The 17,154-nt window shown below is 61.8% G+C and overlaps 1 protein-coding gene across 3 annotated transcripts in view; it reads left to right on the top strand.

The window, feature by feature from the left end:
• PRKAR1B (protein kinase cAMP-dependent type I regulatory subunit beta) overlaps positions 1–1,483 on the top strand; it is a 92,800-nt gene extending 91,317 nt beyond the window's left edge. For all 3 annotated transcript variants that reach the window (XM_072943508.1, XM_072943506.1, XM_072943507.1), the window contains one exon: positions 193–1,483. In XM_072943508.1, coding sequence (XP_072799609.1) covers positions 193–365 — 173 coding nt within the window. In that variant the 3' untranslated portion in view covers positions 366–1,483. The remainder of the gene's footprint in view (positions 1–192) is intronic.
• The last annotated feature ends 15,671 nt before the right edge of the window (positions 1,484–17,154 follow it).

The raw sequence follows: 17,154 nt of genomic DNA on the forward strand, positions 1-17,154 counted from the left end.
TGGGCTGACCGGGGCGGGCGGGCCCAGCTGTGTTTGAGTTTCAGGTGAACAGGGAGCGCCTGTTAGCCTGCGTATGTCCCGGGGCCCCTGGGCATGCGCGCTCAGAGGCGGCCAAGCGTCCCAGGGCCTGGCCTCGTCCCTCAATCTGCAGCCTCCCCGAGGCCGGGCCCTGATGCTCTCTTCCGCCACCAGGGGAGATCGCGCTGCTGCTGAACCGGGCCCGGGCGGCAACCGTGGTGGCGCGGGGGCCCCTGAAGTGCGTGAAGCTGGACCGGCCCCGCTTTGAGCGCGTGCTGGGCCCCTGCTCCGAGATCCTCAAGAGGAACATCCAGCGTTACAACAGCTTCATCTCCCTCACCGTCTGAGCCCGCTTGCCCACCCGCGCGCCCAGCACTGCGCCTGGCTACCCCGCCTCCAGCTCACTTCGGATAAAGATCACCTTGTGCCCTGGAAGGCCAGGCCAGGAGGTGCAGCCACCCTCCCCTGTGCCCCCCTCCATCTGCCACAGGCTTGTCCTGGGGGACCCACCCTGCTCCCCAGGTCCTCGGGAGACGCAGGGGGATGCCCACCCCCCGGGGACCGGCTGTGCGGTCCAGTCGGGCCAGGAACTGCTCAGTGCCCGGGCTTGGGGACGTGAGGCCGCCTGTTCTGCAGCCGAGTGCGGGACGATGACATCCCAGGGGGACCCCGCAGGCACCCTTGAGAAGTTTGGGTGAGAAGTTGAGGCTAGAAAGAGAGGATCCAGGCCCCTCCCTCAAACACTTGCCCCCCAGAGGGTCCTCCCAAGACGCCAGGGTTGGGGGAAGCCAGTCCCGGCCTCAGAGGAAGGTGGCTCCAGGCTCCCATGGAACGTTTCGGGGAGTGGGCTCGGTCCTCACCTTTCCTGGAGAGCTGGGAGCTCTGACCCTTACACCCGAGTCAGGACAGAGACGCCCAGGGAGGGAGGGAAACCCCATGAGAGTTCGGGACTTTCCGGGGTGCAGTGAGACCTGTTCTCTCCAAGTGGGGGTGTCCCCAGACAGCACTGCCATCCCCTTCTTTGTACAGCGGCTTCTTGGAGGCCCTGGGAGGAAGTGGAGAGATTTGCTAAAACATATCCTGGATAGAGTGGTCAGAACCAGGGCCCTGGGAGTCGCTTTTCAGCAGATACACCTCCTGCTGAACAGGGTGAGTCCAGCTGCCCTGGGCCCCACACGGCTATGTCGTCAACCGACTGAATGCCCCTTGACAGCATCTTCCGTCCCACCCTAACGTGAGCTGGAGAGGCCTGGGGTCGGTGCCTCGTGAGACTTCCGGGGACCTGACGTGCGAAGGAAATGGCGCCTCTAGCCGCCCGGACACATCCAGAGAGGCTGCCGGTTTGCGGTGCCCCTGGCCAGCCTGCCTTCACCCATGATGCTTCTGTGACTTGTCAGCCCCGCCCCGTTTATCACAATGTTCTGAACGCTGCATGTACTATTAAACGTGCAATGAGCGAACTCGGGGTTTTGGTCTGAGATATTTACTAGCAGGTTTTCTCCTTTTGGTTTTAGTGATGTAAAATAATCCACACATAAACTTGTGATCCTGACCGTTTCTAAGCGCACAGCTCAGTGGTGTCGGTCACATTCACGCTGTTGTGCACCCTCACCCCCACATCGCCTCAAACTGACTGTCCCGGTAAACATGGTCTCCCGCTCCCCCAGCCCCCGGCCCCGCCCCCTGCTTCCTGTCTCTGTGACTGACTCCTCCAGGGACTCACAGAAGGGCGGTCACACGGTGTCTGTCCCTCTGTGCCTGTCTGGCTTATGTCACTGAGCACCGTGTCCTCGACGTCCGTCCACGCTGCAGCAGGCGTCAGAGTCTCCCTCCTTTTCATGGCTGAATCAGAGTCCGGTGTGTGGATGGACCCTTTTCTTTATCCGTCCACCCGTCGATGTCGATGGACCCTTGGGTTGTAAGCCTCCCTCACGGCCCTGACTATGACGAGTTCGCGGTTCCCTCGGGGGCAGCAGGGCTGAGCGCTGGGAGGAAGGAAGCAGGACCTGGGCCCACCCCAGGCAGTGAGGGCAGGTTCTAAGCGGTGACTCGGGAGAGGGTGGCGAAGAGGAACACTTGTGGTCTGACCCTCGTGTCCAGACTTCGGGACCAGGGCTGGAGAGGGGATGCAGGGAGGGAGGCAGAGTCCAGGAGGAGAGAGGAAACCACGCCTCGGCTCAGGGTGGTGGACAGCCACGGCCAGGGAACGCGGTGCCTCTCGGAGCCGGGGAAGGCAGAGGCGGGCCTCCCAGGGCCTCCCGAGGGAACCAGCCCCCGGAGCGTTTCAGGGTCCAGCCCCAGGCCGTGGGGTAAGGTGATACCCTGAGCTGCTCTGAGTGGCTGAGTCTGGGGTGTTTTGTTACAGCAGCGCAGGACACTCACACAGACACTGGGACTGGAACTGAGCTCCGCCCACTTGGGCGCGGGCTTGCCCCCCGCGCTGTGCGTCTTGGAACTTGGGGCTCCCCTCCCTGAGCTGGGGTGCAGTGACCAGGCAAGCACCCCCTCGGAGGGCAGGCTCTGGCCCCTCTGCCTGCGCGGCGAGGGCTCGGGGACCACGGTGGGACCACGGTGGGACGAAGCCAGGGCGTGCTGCCCGCTGTGGGGGGCGTGGCCAGAGCGGCGTCTTCCCCAGCTGGGCGCTGGGCCTGCTCCCTCTGGCGCCAGGCGGCACAGACCCGGTCTTGTGGGCTCGTGAAAGCGTGCTTGTGTCCTCCTGAGACTACAGGCCAGGGGATTGTTCTGCCCCATCGCGGTCCCCAGGGCGGTGCCAGGGGCGCCGTGCGGGAGGGGACGCTGGGACTGGGTCCACGCAGACAGAGCTGGGCACTCGCTCCCCCCCAGCCTCGGTCCCTGGGAGGCTCACTCCTCTGGGGGCTGATATGGACACCCCGTCCCACCCGGGGCAGCTTCTGGGGAAGGGGGTCAGGGTGTGGCCAGACGAGGGCAGGTGTGGTTCTTACTCACTTATCTGTGGGTCCCAGGACCTCTTGGGGCTGGACACTCTGTTGGACCCAGTAAACATTCGAATAATAAATAGAAGTGAGTAAGCCAGGGGTTGCAGGAGGGCTGTCTGCGGGATTCAGGCTCCAGATTCCACAGGCCAGAAGAAAAGAAACTTTGATCAAAGTCTCATACCTTCTACAAAAATGAACTTAAAGTGGCTCACAGACTTACTCGTAAACATAAAACCATAAAACTTTCAGGAAAACACACAGGAGAAAATCTTCAGAATCTTGGGCCAAGCGAGTTGTTCTGAGACTCGACACCCAAAGCCATAAAAGTGCAATCGGATAAATTGGAATTCCTGAAATTAAAAACGCCTGCCCTGCTACACAGCCCGCAAGGAAGAGGAAAGGGGAGAAGGAGCCATCAAACCACACGCCCGCAGGGGACCGTGCCCAGAGCACGTGGAGCGCCCTCAGCAGCAGGCAAGTCACCAGCCCGGCCGGGACGCGGACGGCCCTTCCCAAGGAAGGTGCACAGACGGCGGCGACCCCCAGGAAGGCGCTGACTCACGGGCACCGGGACACGAGACGAAGCCACGGTGAGCCGGCTCCGCACGCATCACAAAGCCTGAGACAGGACGTGGCAGCAACACCCAGTGCGGGCGGGGAGGCGGGGATCAGGGTGGCTCACACGTGGCCCTGGGGGTGCGAAACGGTGCGGCCACTCTGGCTAGAAGTGGATTCTTTAAAAAAGCAAAAGCTGACACCAAACTTGCAGCCACCATTGGACGCTGCCCCTGCAGCTTGGACGCTTGCGCTGGGGAAACGCAGCCTGGCTCCCACAGAAACCCGCACAGGGGGCCTCACAGAGGGTTTGTGCACAGAACCAGAGGCACCCAACGTCCTGCGGTGGGCGTGCAGCCGAGCACGCGGCCCCCACGCCCCTGAGACTGCTCAGCGTGCAGCGGCTCCGACTGCTGACGAGCGACCGCAGGGTGGATCTCCAGAGAGCTATGCGAGTGGAAACCCCACCCCAAAAGGTCACCCAGTGTGACTCCACGTACATAACATCCTTGAAGTGACAAACAGAAATGGAGCAGGTCTCCGGTGGAGGTGGGGGGAGCAGGAGGGCCCTGCCTTGAGGGGACGCCCCGCGTCTCGGTTGGACCAACACCCAGACCCCGGGAGCCTGGGCGAGGTCCCGCACCAGAGTTCTGGGAGACATCATCCCAGGGTGGGGGGACTGGGCACAGGGTGCTCCGAGCCCTCTGTGTCTTGCTGTTGAAAGGGAGGGAGAGGCTGGGAGCAGTATGGGAAATTGGGGCCGGTGGAGTGTAGGGGGAGACCCTGGAAGGAGTCTGGGTTCCACTAGAAGGCGCAGAGGACCTGCTGGAGATGTGGGGCCCCGGGCCAGTCTGCTCCATGCTGTGGAAGGTCCGTCAGTAGCGCAGGACCGAGGGCGGCAGGTGAAGTGAGCAGCCAGGACGACCCCATGGGTTTTACGGGGCGGGCGGCATTCCTGGGACGGGACAGGCGGGAGCAGAGGGGATGCCCAGGGATTAGCCAGCCCTCACATCCAAGCAGCACCCCTCTCTGCCCCAGCCCCTGGACCCACACAGACCTCCGCCACTAGCTGCGTGGCCTCGACGAGCCCCTGGACATCTCTGGACCCCACCCATCCCTCTCTGCAGTAGCCTAGGAATTCACCCCCAGTACAGCTGGAAGAACCCAGTGGGCCCGAAGACCCTCACTGACGTGGGGTGGGCTCAGGCGGGGCTGAGGCCGGGGCTGGGCCAAGTGGATGGGGAGCGCTGGAGGATTCCAGAAAAAGTGAGGGGCTGCCCCGGGCGTGGTCCACGTGCCCATTCATTCCCTCTGCGGGCTCTGTGCTCTGTTCACGGCCCTCCCTGGCGGTGGGCAGCCTTTCCCTGGCATCTGGAGCTCTGGCCAGAGGATCTGGAGGACAGAAGCCAGCAGATGCCCACTGGGGCCCCTGTCCAGCTCTGCCCACCACGGGCCTCGGGTCCCTGTGCCTCTCCCAGCCTCAGCTCCCCATCTGTAAGATGAGGGTAACAGCCCCAAAGTGTGGAGAAGTGAGGCCCCAGGCATCCTGCACGGTGTCCTGGCCCACACACCCTGCTGGGCGAGCCGGGCCATCAGTGCCGACAGTGCCCTGGACGGCCCAGCCTCACCTCACCCCATCGGTGGCTGAATCAGCCTGGCGGTGGTGACTCACTTTGAGGTCCGGTACTTCCCTCCCAGCCCCTGGCTGCCTGGCTGGGGCCTGGGGGAGGGGGCTCCTTGTGGGCAACCCTCGGGGTGGGGGCCAGTTGGTGTGGGTGAGCAGAGGCCCTGCAGGCCACAGGGGCTCTGGTCCCTGAGACGCAGATCCAGACGGATCCCTGGGGTCTGCCCTGTCCGAGTGCGGCTCATCCCATGCCCTGCCGGGAAGCCTGCCCTCATGCCACCGACCACGCTGACCTCTCTCCCCTCTCTGACCTCTCTCTCCTCTCTCTCTCTCTCTCTCTCTCTCTCTCTCTCTCTCTCTCGCCTCCTGGGTGTGACCCAGTTAGGGCATCTGTGACTCACTTCTCTGCTCCAGCCCCACCCCCGGGCGGCCAAGCATCTCCCCTCTTCCAGGACTCATCTAGTCTGGCTCTAACTTGGGCTCCAAGTGCAGGAAGGCCATCTTAGGCTCTCAGTCTTGGGGGGCCACCTAGGCCCTCAGAACCTCTTCATGGGCATTCTTAACAAAGGTAGATCTGGCATGAATACAGTGGATTCTTACATGTACATGCAGGCCATTTATTCAGCCACAGAGAAGGCCACTGAGTTTGTCTCGGCTGCTCCCAGCAGGGGGTCCACCCTGGACTGATGTGGGGTCTGCCTCTCGGCAGAGCCCCGTGATATTCCACCGTAGACATCCCTTCCAGGTCAGACTGTGAGCCCCCTTACCAACCTCACTGATCAAACGTTCCTTTTACTTTGGCAGTTGGTGAAATCATGCTGGTGCGTGTGTTTCAGGAACGTGCCGGACGAGGAACCAGGCAGCCCCTGACCTCCTGGGCCCTGGGGCGTCAGGGCTGGTGTCTGGTGTGCTGGGTACAGCACGGACCCAGAAGTACAACGACCTGATTTGCCCCCAGTCCTGGTCCTGTTTCGTACAATCTCTGTGCTGTCAGGCGAGTCCCTTCACCTGGGCCTTGGCCATCCCGTCCACAGACGGGGAGGCGTAACACTTGCCTCCTGGGATTAGCTGTGCCTGAGAGGTGGGGTCGCGTGAGTAACGCCCCTCAGCACGGGGCCTGGCGCGGAGGAAACCGGCAGAGATTGGAGCTGTTGCTACAGACTACCCAACCGCGTCTGGGTGCCACCCAGGCCCTGGCGCTGCCCAGACAGGGGGCCACGGTGCCTTGCATTCACATCCCCTGCCTCGAGCTGGGCCTGGCCGGCTCCTCTCCCTGACCGCCCTCCAGGGCAGCTGCGGGCCCCCTCCCGGGTGTGCCAGCTGGCAATGTGCGCCACCCCGCACTGTGCGCCACCCCTTCCTCCTGCTCCTGGAGCTGAGGAGGAGGGCCCCCAGTTTTGTGGCGGGGACAGATGTGTCCCCAGGACACACGACCTGCCCTTGGCGTGGTTCACGACTGCTGTGTGACGTCAGCCTGAGACCTGGAAGCACAGGGCAACCACCAGGCTTCTGCACGCGGAGGCCCGGGGCCGGGTGGGCGAGCCTGCCGCTCCCGGCTCCCCGGTGTCGGGGCCCCGGCTGTCAAGACTTGAATGATGGAGGCCACTCAACACTGGGCCCTCCGTCCCCTCACAGTGGACGAGTGCCGGGCCCTGGAGCAGCACCTGAGGCCCCTCCACGTGGCTGGGCTTCCGCGCAGCGGGGGGGCCTCGGTGGTCAGAACCCCATGGGCGCTGAGGCTCTGGGGGCAAGTCCTCCAACAGGACCAGGCGCCACCTCTGGAACCTGGTGTCTCAAGTCACCCAGCGCCCCCTCCGCCGGCCCCCCGCCCTCAGGGAGGGGACAGAGAGCCCACCGCTTGAGGGGAGAAACATCAAAGAATCTGCAGTCTTGTAAAATCATGGCCCCCTCCCAGTTTCCAGGAACTCAGTCCTGACCTAGACAGGCTGTGGTTGGGGTCAGCCGAGCACACAGCGTTGTGCCTTGAATCTCTGCGTCATCAGAGTGGAGACCCCTCCCACTGTCTTGGGGTTCTGCTGTGGAGGCAGGCCAGCTCCTCCAGGATGTGTCTACCCCGAGGCCTTGTCCTTGCTGCTCCCCTAGCCCTTGGAGCACAGCAGGCACGCAAATGTTTGTTGAATGAATGTGTGATGAACTCTAAACCCACACAGAAACCCTTGCAAGGATCAGAGTGCCTGGAATGGCTGACTCGGGAGCCCCAGGAGCCTTAGACAGGGTGGGACACTGAGAATCAGAGGCAGAGGTGACGGCAAGGATGCCGGAGCCCAGCCCCACTGCCCGCAACTCCTCCAAACTGCCCAAGTCAGAAGAGAGCTTATTTTGCTGTTAGGATTATCATTGTTTCCAAACACGCTCCAGTAGACTTCACACACTTCAGAAAGAAAAACCCAGGCGTCCATGGGAACCCCTGGGCTCCTGGTTCCTTTCTCTATAGACTAAATAAACCACGACAGGAAAACGCCACGAATTTATATCATCCCAGTGTAGATTCTCCAAATTGGCCAGTGTTCACGGAGCTCCCCAACGAGTGCTGTCCTGTGGTGCCCGGCCCATCTGAAGGGGGCGAGGGCGGCCAGGACGTCCCATGATTACTGGCCGGTGGAGGTGGACCGCTGGTGCCCCTTGCCTGAGACTGTGGCTACACCCTGCGGTTTGGGTTTTGGATGCTCTGGGACCGAGGGCCGACTGGGAGGTGATGCTGGGGAGTGGGCCCTGCCCTCACGAGCCCCGTCCTGGGGGGCCGGCGAGACAGCAGCCCCAGGCAGTGAGCCCAGTGCTCGGTGAAGAAGACAGCTCCAGGTCACATTACCAGTAGCCCGCCGTTCAACAGACTCCGCCTTCCCTGGCTGGTCCCTGGCCGCCCCCGGGACAGCTCCCCAGAAGCTGGAACACAGAACCCACCTGGGGAGCGGCGGGGGTGTGTGTGGGGAGGCGGGCGGGCAGGGCGGGGCTGGGCTGCGCAGGACTAGCTGGACTCTGTCCTGCTCCCAACACCTGTGGGCCACACCCGCCCAGCCCCTGTCGGGGCCACAGCCGGGAGAGGGAGGTGGTAGAAGTGGCCCAAGCCCGAGGCTGGAGGGGCTGCCAGGGGAGCGGGCGCGAGAGGACAGAACGCCGCCCCAGGGGGCCCCCACCACAGGCAGAGTCGCCTCTTCCTGCAGGGAGGCCACCAGGGAGGCCCAGCGCTTCCTGAAGCCAGAACCCAGTGAAGAGCGAGGACTTGAGGGGAGGGGAGGGAGGTCCTCCACAGGGTTGATCCAGACCCCCGCCGCTGTGGGCCTTGGGCGGTGGGCCCTGCTCTGGGCCCTGGCTAAGGGGGCTGCTGAGAGGCACCTCTCCCCTTCAGGCCAGGAGGATTTGGGGGAGGTTCTTGAGGAAAATCCTCCCCGGACTGGGAAGGTGCCTCCGCCCTCCCCGCCCAGCCTCGCGGGTGACAGCGGGTCCCGCAGAGGCCCAGACCCTCTCCCAGGGGCCAGGCGGCTGCCTTGGCACAGCTGGGTAGGAGGTGATGGGTTGGCAGTGCGGGAGGGGGCAGAGGAGGAGGGACTGGGGGGGATGGGGTGGGAGGGGAGGGGGAAGGAGGAGAGGGAGCTGGAGGAGCAAGGGGAGGCAGCGGAGGGGGAGGGGGGGCGGGGAATTGAAAGTGCATTCCAGACGGGTGACACACAAGCTCTGCAGCGAGGGGGGAGCAGGCCGAGCTGCCCTCCTCAGGAAGGTCCCTGGGATCCAGCTCCCCCGAGAGGGAGATAAGACAGGGGCCGGGCTAGAAGGAAAACTCCTGGCCTGGGGAGCCCTGCTGCTGGCTGCTAGCCTTCAAGGCTCTGCCCCAGTGCCACCTCCTCCTAGAAGCCTTCTTAGATTCATCCTTGGATCCAGAGGAGTCCTTGGGGTGCCTGGGTTCATTCTCCTGTCAGACACCGGCTGGCCGGCAACTTGGGGCTCCTCTCCAGCCCTCACACCTGCTGAGCAGCCAGGCAGGGCCTGGCTGGGGTGCCCACTCTCACCGGCTGGCCTCAGGGGCCCCTCAGGACGCCCTGGCAGTGGTGTCCTCTGGGCCAGGCTGTGCTGTTCGGAGCACAAGGAGCACAGGGGGGTTTAGTGCCCGCACGACCAAGCTGGTTTCCCCCACACCCTTTGTCTCAGGCTGGAAGGCCGCCTCCTGCAGGTGGAGTGGCTGTCTGCCCACGGGTGGGTGGTGGGCAGGGCGGGTGTGTAGACCGCTCCCTCCTCAAACCCAGAGGTGGCGACGGGCGGCCAGGGGATCGGAGCTGGGTGGGCAGGTGTTCTGGGGCAAACCTCCATGCAAGTGAGAAGCCAGCCCCCCCTTGGGGTGCCTGCAGCCCAGCGATGGGGCTCTGAGGCCCAGCTGGCTGTGAGACGGGGCTGGGGAGATCCCCCTGCAGAATGGTCTGCGTGGACGGGGCCTGGCCACCCTTGAGGCGGGGTCTGCTCGCTGAGGTCGGGGGGAGGGGACAGAACGGGCCTGGACTCCAGAGTGTAAAAGGCCGCCGGGAGAGGAGCCGGCAGAGGTCAAGACGGGGCTTCCAGGGAGGGCCTGCCCTGGGAGCCCAGACCAGCTTGGCCTCTCCCAGGAGCACACGGGAGGGGGGTGTGCCCGCTTGTGCCAAGAGCTGTGGTCAGGACAGCTGACCAATGCCTTAGCATCATGAGCCCCTGTGACCATGACAGCAGTGTTGACACAGGAGTGGACACCTAACCCTTTCTGGACGAGGACAGTTCTGAGAAAGACCTTCCTCAGCCTCTAGAGAAGGCAGTGGGAGAAGGCTGTTGCCATGTTGCCATGTTTCCACCTGGCTGGGTGTGAACGAGGAAGCCCACGCTGGTTCTGGCAGCCATCTTGTCACCAGGAGGGACCAGCCAAAAGAAGCAGCACAGTGAAGGGGATTATGGCCCCTCGATCAGGCCCCTCCTGAAGCACGACCCCTGGCTTCTCAGGAAGACACCTCATGGCGCAGCCCCTTGGGCTGACTTTCCGCTCCCCGAGCAGAACGCCCCGCTGCGGCTGCTGAGCCGCCAGCAGGCCGGGAAGCCTCTGGTCTGTGTGTTTGTCCGTCTCCACCTTTGAGGAGGTCAACCCCCTGCAGGCAGAAACCGTGTTATTCGTGGCGGTGACTCCTGGGCTGGCAGGAGGCTCTTCCGTAGCACACGGCAGGTGCACTGTGAGTGTCTGCTGCGGATGAGCGCGTCTCAGGGCGCTGTCAGAGCTGGAGGGAGAGACGGACACTGTCGCTCACAAACACACCTGGAATTCCACACCAGCAGATCCAGGCTACACCAGCGCTTGGGTTTGGGGTGCGGGGTGGTGTTATCTGGGATTTCTCTGGGTGGGGAGTGTGCCGTCATCTCGGCTGTGCTTAGGGCTCTGAGAGGCTGAGCTCAGTATGGTCCAGGGTAAACAGGAGCTGGTGGCAGGGGTGCGGAGGGACCCCGCGGGGCTGCCCGCTGTCCCACAACCCAAAGGTGTGGCCACACTATGCCCAGGGCTCCTGTTGCAGGGCGTCAGGGCACAGGGGTGAGGGTGCTCTGTGCTGTTTACCGAGCACCTGCTGTATGCCAGGCATAGCGTCTACACAGACACCACCCTGTGCCTCCCCCTCTGGCACCAGCAACAGAACACTAGCCGCGTTTGGCCACAGCCCAGCTCTGTGCTGACCGCTTCCTAGGCATGCCTCCTGGCCTGCTGGCCTCAGGGGAGCCGAATTCCGCTGCTCCACCGCTCCCCAGGGCCAGTCAGTGTGTGGAAGTCTCTTTTACAAGATAGTCTTTTGCCCCAGACCTCACCTGGTCCTGGAAGGCCCGGGTGGGAGATTCAGCCTGCCCCTCCCCGGAACCTGCCCCAGGGGTAACCAGCCCAGGCCAGTCCGGTCTCTCCCACAGATGCCAGCCCGCCAGGCCACGGGCACAGCCAGGAGGGCTTCCTGGAGGAGGAGGGCCAGGGAGGCTCAGAGAGAGCCCGAGGCCCAGAGCCGCTGCCTGCCCCCAGGCCAGAGCCACAGCTTCTGGTGCCCAGTCGTCTCTTTTCAAACAGAAGCGACCGAGTTTCTTAGACGAGGACCGTCAGCGCATCACGGACCCGGACACTGGGTGAGAAAGGCGTGGACAAGCAGCCCTCCCCCGCCCACGGACACCGAGGAGACCGTGGTGAGTGCTGGACGCATCACCGCGTCAAGGGGGCTTCCACACGGCCAGAGACCGTCCTCACAGGTTCCACCCAGAGGGGAGGGGTCAGGAAGGCACGGTCTGGCCACACCGGGGGTTCAGGTTGTTCCCCACCTTTGCTGTTTCAGGTTGTGCTGCTCTGTGGCCTGCAGTCTGTGGCGGGTCTGCGTCCGGGTCACTGTCCTGGGCTAGGTGCCTGGACGTGGGACGCCAGGGTCAGGGGCCACGGCCACTCTCATGGATCCTGATCCAAATTGCCGCCAGCTCTGACCGCCACCCTCTGGGAGCTCCCGCGGGCCCTCCTCCCATGGCGTCCTCCCCTCACAGGGCACGGCGCCTGGGGAGTCTGCTTTGTTCGCTGCTGGTGAAGTGCCTCTGAGCGTCTGTCCCCACGTGGGTCGCTTTCGTGCACCACGGTTTTCTGGCGGGAGAGCATGAGCAAAGACACAAGTAGATACCGTATTTGAGAGATTTGACTAATTCACTTACTCTGTGCAGATAAAGGACACAGGGACACTAGAGACACAGCAGATAACCGAGGGCTCCCTGTGCTCAGGTTTTACCATTTTTACACATTTTAAACATCCATACTGTCACATCTGACGGGCTTTTGTTTTGATTAAAAATGTGAAATACACAACTGTGATTTGTCCTGTCTTCTAGAGCTCTGAGTGTTCTCTGCCTTCGCGGAGGTGGATCAACTGCGGGAAAGCGAGAAAGTCGGGATCAGCATGTTCTCATAGCTTTTCTTTTGAAAAATTCCAGTCTTACAGAAAAGTTGCAGGAAGAGTACAGTGAACCGCCGGGTACCCCTCACCTCAGTTCAGTTTCCCCATCTGTGATCTACCATCCACCTGTCACCTGTCATCCATCTTTCCTGTTGATGGTCTATCTGCATCTGTATGTCTGTTTTGTCTGTGCAGGTAAATATCTTCCATCTATGTATGTATGTATGTATGTATGTATGCATCTGTCATCCACCCACCCATCCACCCGTCCGTCCACCCACATATCCATCTATCCATCCACCCACCCATCCACCCGTCCATCCACCCGTCCATCCACCTATCATCTATTTCCCTAGCACTCACACCTCCCCCTACCCCAGCCACGTGTAAACCAGCTGCAGCTGTTGTGACTCTTCATCCCAGGGACCACAGGGTCTCCCAAGGACACAGAAGCCCTCCTGCATCACCGTAACCTCATCACCACGCCCAGGAATTTTCCTTGGACACAGTGACCGAGCCCTTCTCCCGCGGTCCCAGAGCTCCCAGAGCTCCCAGATGGGAGGAGCCGGCCCAGGGCTGCCGCTGCGCTGGCCGTGCTGCCTCTTCCATCCCCTTCAGTCCAGGCGCCCCTCCCCACCCCCATGCTCTCTTCGTTTCACGACAGTGAAGGCTCAGGAGCAGGCCTTTGGTGGACTCTCTCAACTCGGGTGTGTCCCCCTCGAGACTAGACCGAGACTGCAGGGCTCCAGCGAGAAGCTGCAGGTGAGGCGCATCCCCTCCCGCCTCACTCCAGGACTCTCAGGGGAGCTTGCTCTGAAACCTTCGCTAAACAGCTTAACTTCTTAACCCACTGAGATGTGTGCAGTTGAGTCCAGGGTAAGTGAGGCCTCAATCCGGTTGTTTTCCTAAACTGTCCCAGTGCATTTACTCAACAGCCCTTTCCAGTCCTTCCAGTCCCTCCTCTAGGATGGCCCTTTCCGACCCTGTGTGCTCCAGCATGCTTGTCACCAGTGCCACACTGCTCTGATTACTGTAGCTCGAGAGGTTTCGTCTTCCTCCCCACACCCACACTGCTGCTCTTCGTTCTAGAAGTTTCTGTGCACTCCTCAAGCACTTTTAGCCCCAGTCCAGCCTCTACAGGCCACTCTGGCTCCCTTCTCCCCCGGTGAGCTGAGGTCACCCCTGTGCTGACCCCTCAGCTCTGGTCTGACCTGCGGTCCTGCTCCAAGGCTTGCTGGCCTCCCTAGCGTAGAAGTCCCCTTCTCTGGAGGACATGCTGTTACTTTTCCTTCTGGAGGCTTGGAGAGCCAGCCTGGCATGTCCCCAGACAACCTCAGGAGCTCCAGGCTCCAACCTCTGCCTGGGGGTGCGAGTCCCGTCAACACTCGATGGCTAATGGGGACTGGAAGCCCCTCCCACCCCATCCACCACCCCTGAGAGGGGCAGGGCCCCAGGCAGCCCCAGGCAAAGAGGTGTGGGTTGGCTCTGGGTTCAAATCAGCTGACCAGCTAGACGTGAATCCTTGGAATCCATGATGCAGAAACTTGGCCATGAGTCCTGAAGGCCCTGAGAGGCAAGGGAGGGGGAGAGGCGGACTGGCTGCTCTGGCCTGGCAGGCTGGCTGTCAGGGGGCTGCTGTCAAAGTTTCTGTTTACGCCACTGTATGCAGTATCCCCGCCCCAAGCCCTGCAGGGGCTTCCGTCCCCTTAGAACAAATCCTTCAGTTAGTCTTACAGACTCTGACATGCCCCACTGCCTGCCTCTCCCAGCCCCTGTCCTCCCACCAGCCCCGCCTTCTCGCTCCTTGAACAAGCCAAGCTGGTTCCTGCCTCAGGGCCTTTGCATGTGCTGCTGTTGGTTCCCTCTGCCTAGAAAGCTCTGTCTAGATCTTCTCAGGATCTGCTCCTTTTCCAATAAACAGGCCTTCATGACCTCCCCCGGTTCCTGAGCTGGAACAGTGTTACTGACTTGTCACTTGTTTATGTCCCCTGGAGAGGCTGTGGGCCCCACGAGGGCACCGTTGCACTGCTATGTCCCGGTGCTTTGCCCAGCGCCTGATGCAGAACTATCTGTTGCATGAGCGAGTGAAAATTTCCACAGGCAGCCCTCTGAACTGGCTGTTACCAGAGGAGGAAGTTGAGGTTCCAAGATGCAGATGAAAGAGTTTGCTCCAGGTCACACAGCAGATGAGGCAATGGGGGTGGGGGGCTGACCCCTCTGAGGCTTCCAGGGCTGTGCTGTGTTCTGAGCCCCCCAACACTCACACCCATCTGGATGCTCTGCTGAGTAGATACGAAGTCCAGGTGTCTGGACCAGCCTCGTCCAGGAGAAATGTTATTTAAGCCACATATGGAATTTACAATTTCCTAATAGCCACATTAAACAAAAGTAAAAACAAATGAGTGAAATTGATTGTCATCACAGTTTATTGAGCTCAATATATCAAATATTCTCATTTCAACAGATAATTAACATAAAATTACGAATGAGAAATTGCACACTCTACTTTCATACCAAGTCCTGTAGGCTGTGTGTGTTTTACACGTACAGCACATCATAACTCAGACCAGCTACGTCTCAAATGCCCAATGGCCATGCGTGGCTGGTAGCTCCTATACCGGACAGTCCAGGTCTGAAGCCCCCAGGTGCCTCTTCACATAGGTCTTCATTCACAAAATGGTTATGGGCTTAAATGCTAGCAAAACCTTCACTGCTGTCTGTGTATTTTAAAAAGAAAAATATTCACTAGGGAGTTAAAGAGGACACTGAGAAGGCCCTCCCGGGCTGCAGGCAGGCTTACCCTCTTCCTGGGGGGCCTGAACTGGAAAGGCCTGCTGGAGCCTGGGGCCTGGGGCCGCCTGAGATCATGACTTAATTAACGCCTGCGTGCCGGCAGCTTTGATCTTCAAGCAGTGGTGCCCACTCAGCTGAGGCTGCTCCCAGATTAACTGCCCTGAAGCAAGAAAGCCTTGCCCAGAGATAAAGGGAATGTGGTGTTTCGTCATTACAAATTGTTCTGAAATCCACTCTGGCACCGGGCAGAGGCCTGGGTTTGGAGGCCCAGATGGCCCCCACCTGCAGGACCCAGAAGCAGGCAGCTGGGCAGCCGTGCCCTTGCCGTGGGGCACCAGGTGCTGCAGGTGTGTGTGTACACGTACGTGTGTGCGCGTGTGTGTGCGCATGTGTGTGAGCTGCTGCCCTCCTGGGCGGGAGGCTCAGGGCCGGGGAACAGCTGTGCAGGGTAACGTTACTGGTCCCCATTTTCCAGATAGGAGAACAGACTCGGAGCAGTCTAGGGACAAACCACCCCACAAGGCCAAGGTCAAGGGCAGAGGGCAGCCAGGGCACCTCAGGCTGGGGGGTCAGGTGGGCGTGGGCTCTGGTCCCAGTGCCTTACTGCCAGGGCTCCTTCATCCCTGTCCAAGACCTTCAGGATAAAGGAGCCTGTGTGGCCGCTCTGGGGACTGATGCGCTCACACAGGGGAGCCGGTGGCAGCCGACTGCCTGGGGCTGCACTCTGGGGCTGCGGGCAGACGCCTGGCATTCTGGTCTCTGTAAAATGGGACGTGGGACAGCTCTCTACTCCTAGGGGTCACTCAGGGCTGGAGGTGCCCAGTGCATGTGAGCCATGACTCTCCTGAAAAGATGACAGCAATAATGGAACATGGACCTGTGCAGGCCCTGGGCCTGCCCTGCAGACAGCAGACGGGATGGGGTGAGGTGGGCTTTGGGGCAAAAGGCTGGCTGCACACAAGAGCTGGGCTAGGGGACAGGTCCTTAATCAAAGCTCCCTACCCCACCCCAGCCCTCCACCTTGCTCTGAGGAGCGGCCAAGGTCTTTCAGGAGCTCCTCCCTGGATGGGTGGGTAGATGGGGGCGGGCATGGGCGTTGCCAGAGGGAACCAGCGAGAGGCAGGCCCCCTGCCAGTCACCCCAGCTGCGTAGCGGCCCTTCTCCGCGCCTATTTGGAGCACCTGACTCACCTTAATTATGGGCCCTTAGGCACGTCGGGGCGTGCCGGGACGCCAGAGATAGCCCGGAAACACAGGCTCCGGGGGCGAGCGGACATCCCGGGCTGCCAGGTGCAGCTTCGCCTCCCACCAGCACCTCCCCACCCTGGAGGTCCCCGCAGCGCCCCCTTCTTCCGCCAGAGGCCCTCTGTCTGGCCTGTAAGCCCCGCAGCAGCCTCCCTGGCCTGAGGTGGGAATTGTCCGGGGGCGGCGGCGCGGGGCGGGGAGCCGGTCAGGGGTCCGCGACCTGCCTCCAGGCCTGGGCCGGGATGCCCCGCAGAGTCTGGAACGCCGCGCCCACGCGCTAGGCAAGGCCGCCCACGCCTCCAACTCCAATGTATATTTAGCCTCTTTATCAAATGTTTGCCGTGAACCGTGTGAACCGCCTAATAGCGGCTGGAAGTGAAATCCGATTCCCGGGCAGAAAGAAGCATGTGACAAGGCCTGAGCGGCAAGGATCTCCGCGAGCGCGCTGGGCAGGTGCTGGGGCCCCGACGCGCCTGGCCTCGGTACTCACGGTCTCCTCTTCCTGCCTCCTCGCTCCCCCCACCCCAGCATCAGAAACCGCCTCCTCACTCAGCCCCTTCTCCAGAGAAGAGGACGCCTGGAGTCTGCAAGGGGGCGGGGTGTCGGGGAGAGGAGCCAGGGCCGGAGAGGGAGTCCTCGCGGGTGTGGGTTCCCATCCGAGTTGGTGACCTCTTGGTCACGTCAGTCCAAGGTCGTAGGAACAGCTTCTAGGGATCTATTTCTGCCAGTTTCTTTCCAGAATGTGGAGAGGGTGGGGCGTGCTGGTTGGGGGTCCCTGTCCCACCGCAGGGCGGGCCTTGGTTCCGAAAGCACCTCTTGCCCCGAGTCTCCCCCAAAGGCGGTGTCGGGCGGCTGCACAAGTTTGTGCCACCCTCGCGCGGCCGCTGTTGTCGTGGTCGCTATGACGACGCCCCACGGTTTTATTTTTAATAGCGGCCAGCGATTAGAGGGATGCCTGTGCCCCCGCCCCCCGCAGATCCCCAGTCCCGGCTGGGGGTGCACCCAGGCCTCCCTGCTCCTCGCCTCGCTCTGGC

Source organism: Vicugna pacos, chromosome 18 (genome assembly GCF_048564905.1).
Source record: "Vicugna pacos chromosome 18, VicPac4, whole genome shotgun sequence".
In the NCBI taxonomy this organism is placed as follows: domain Eukaryota; kingdom Metazoa; phylum Chordata; class Mammalia; order Artiodactyla; family Camelidae; genus Vicugna; species Vicugna pacos.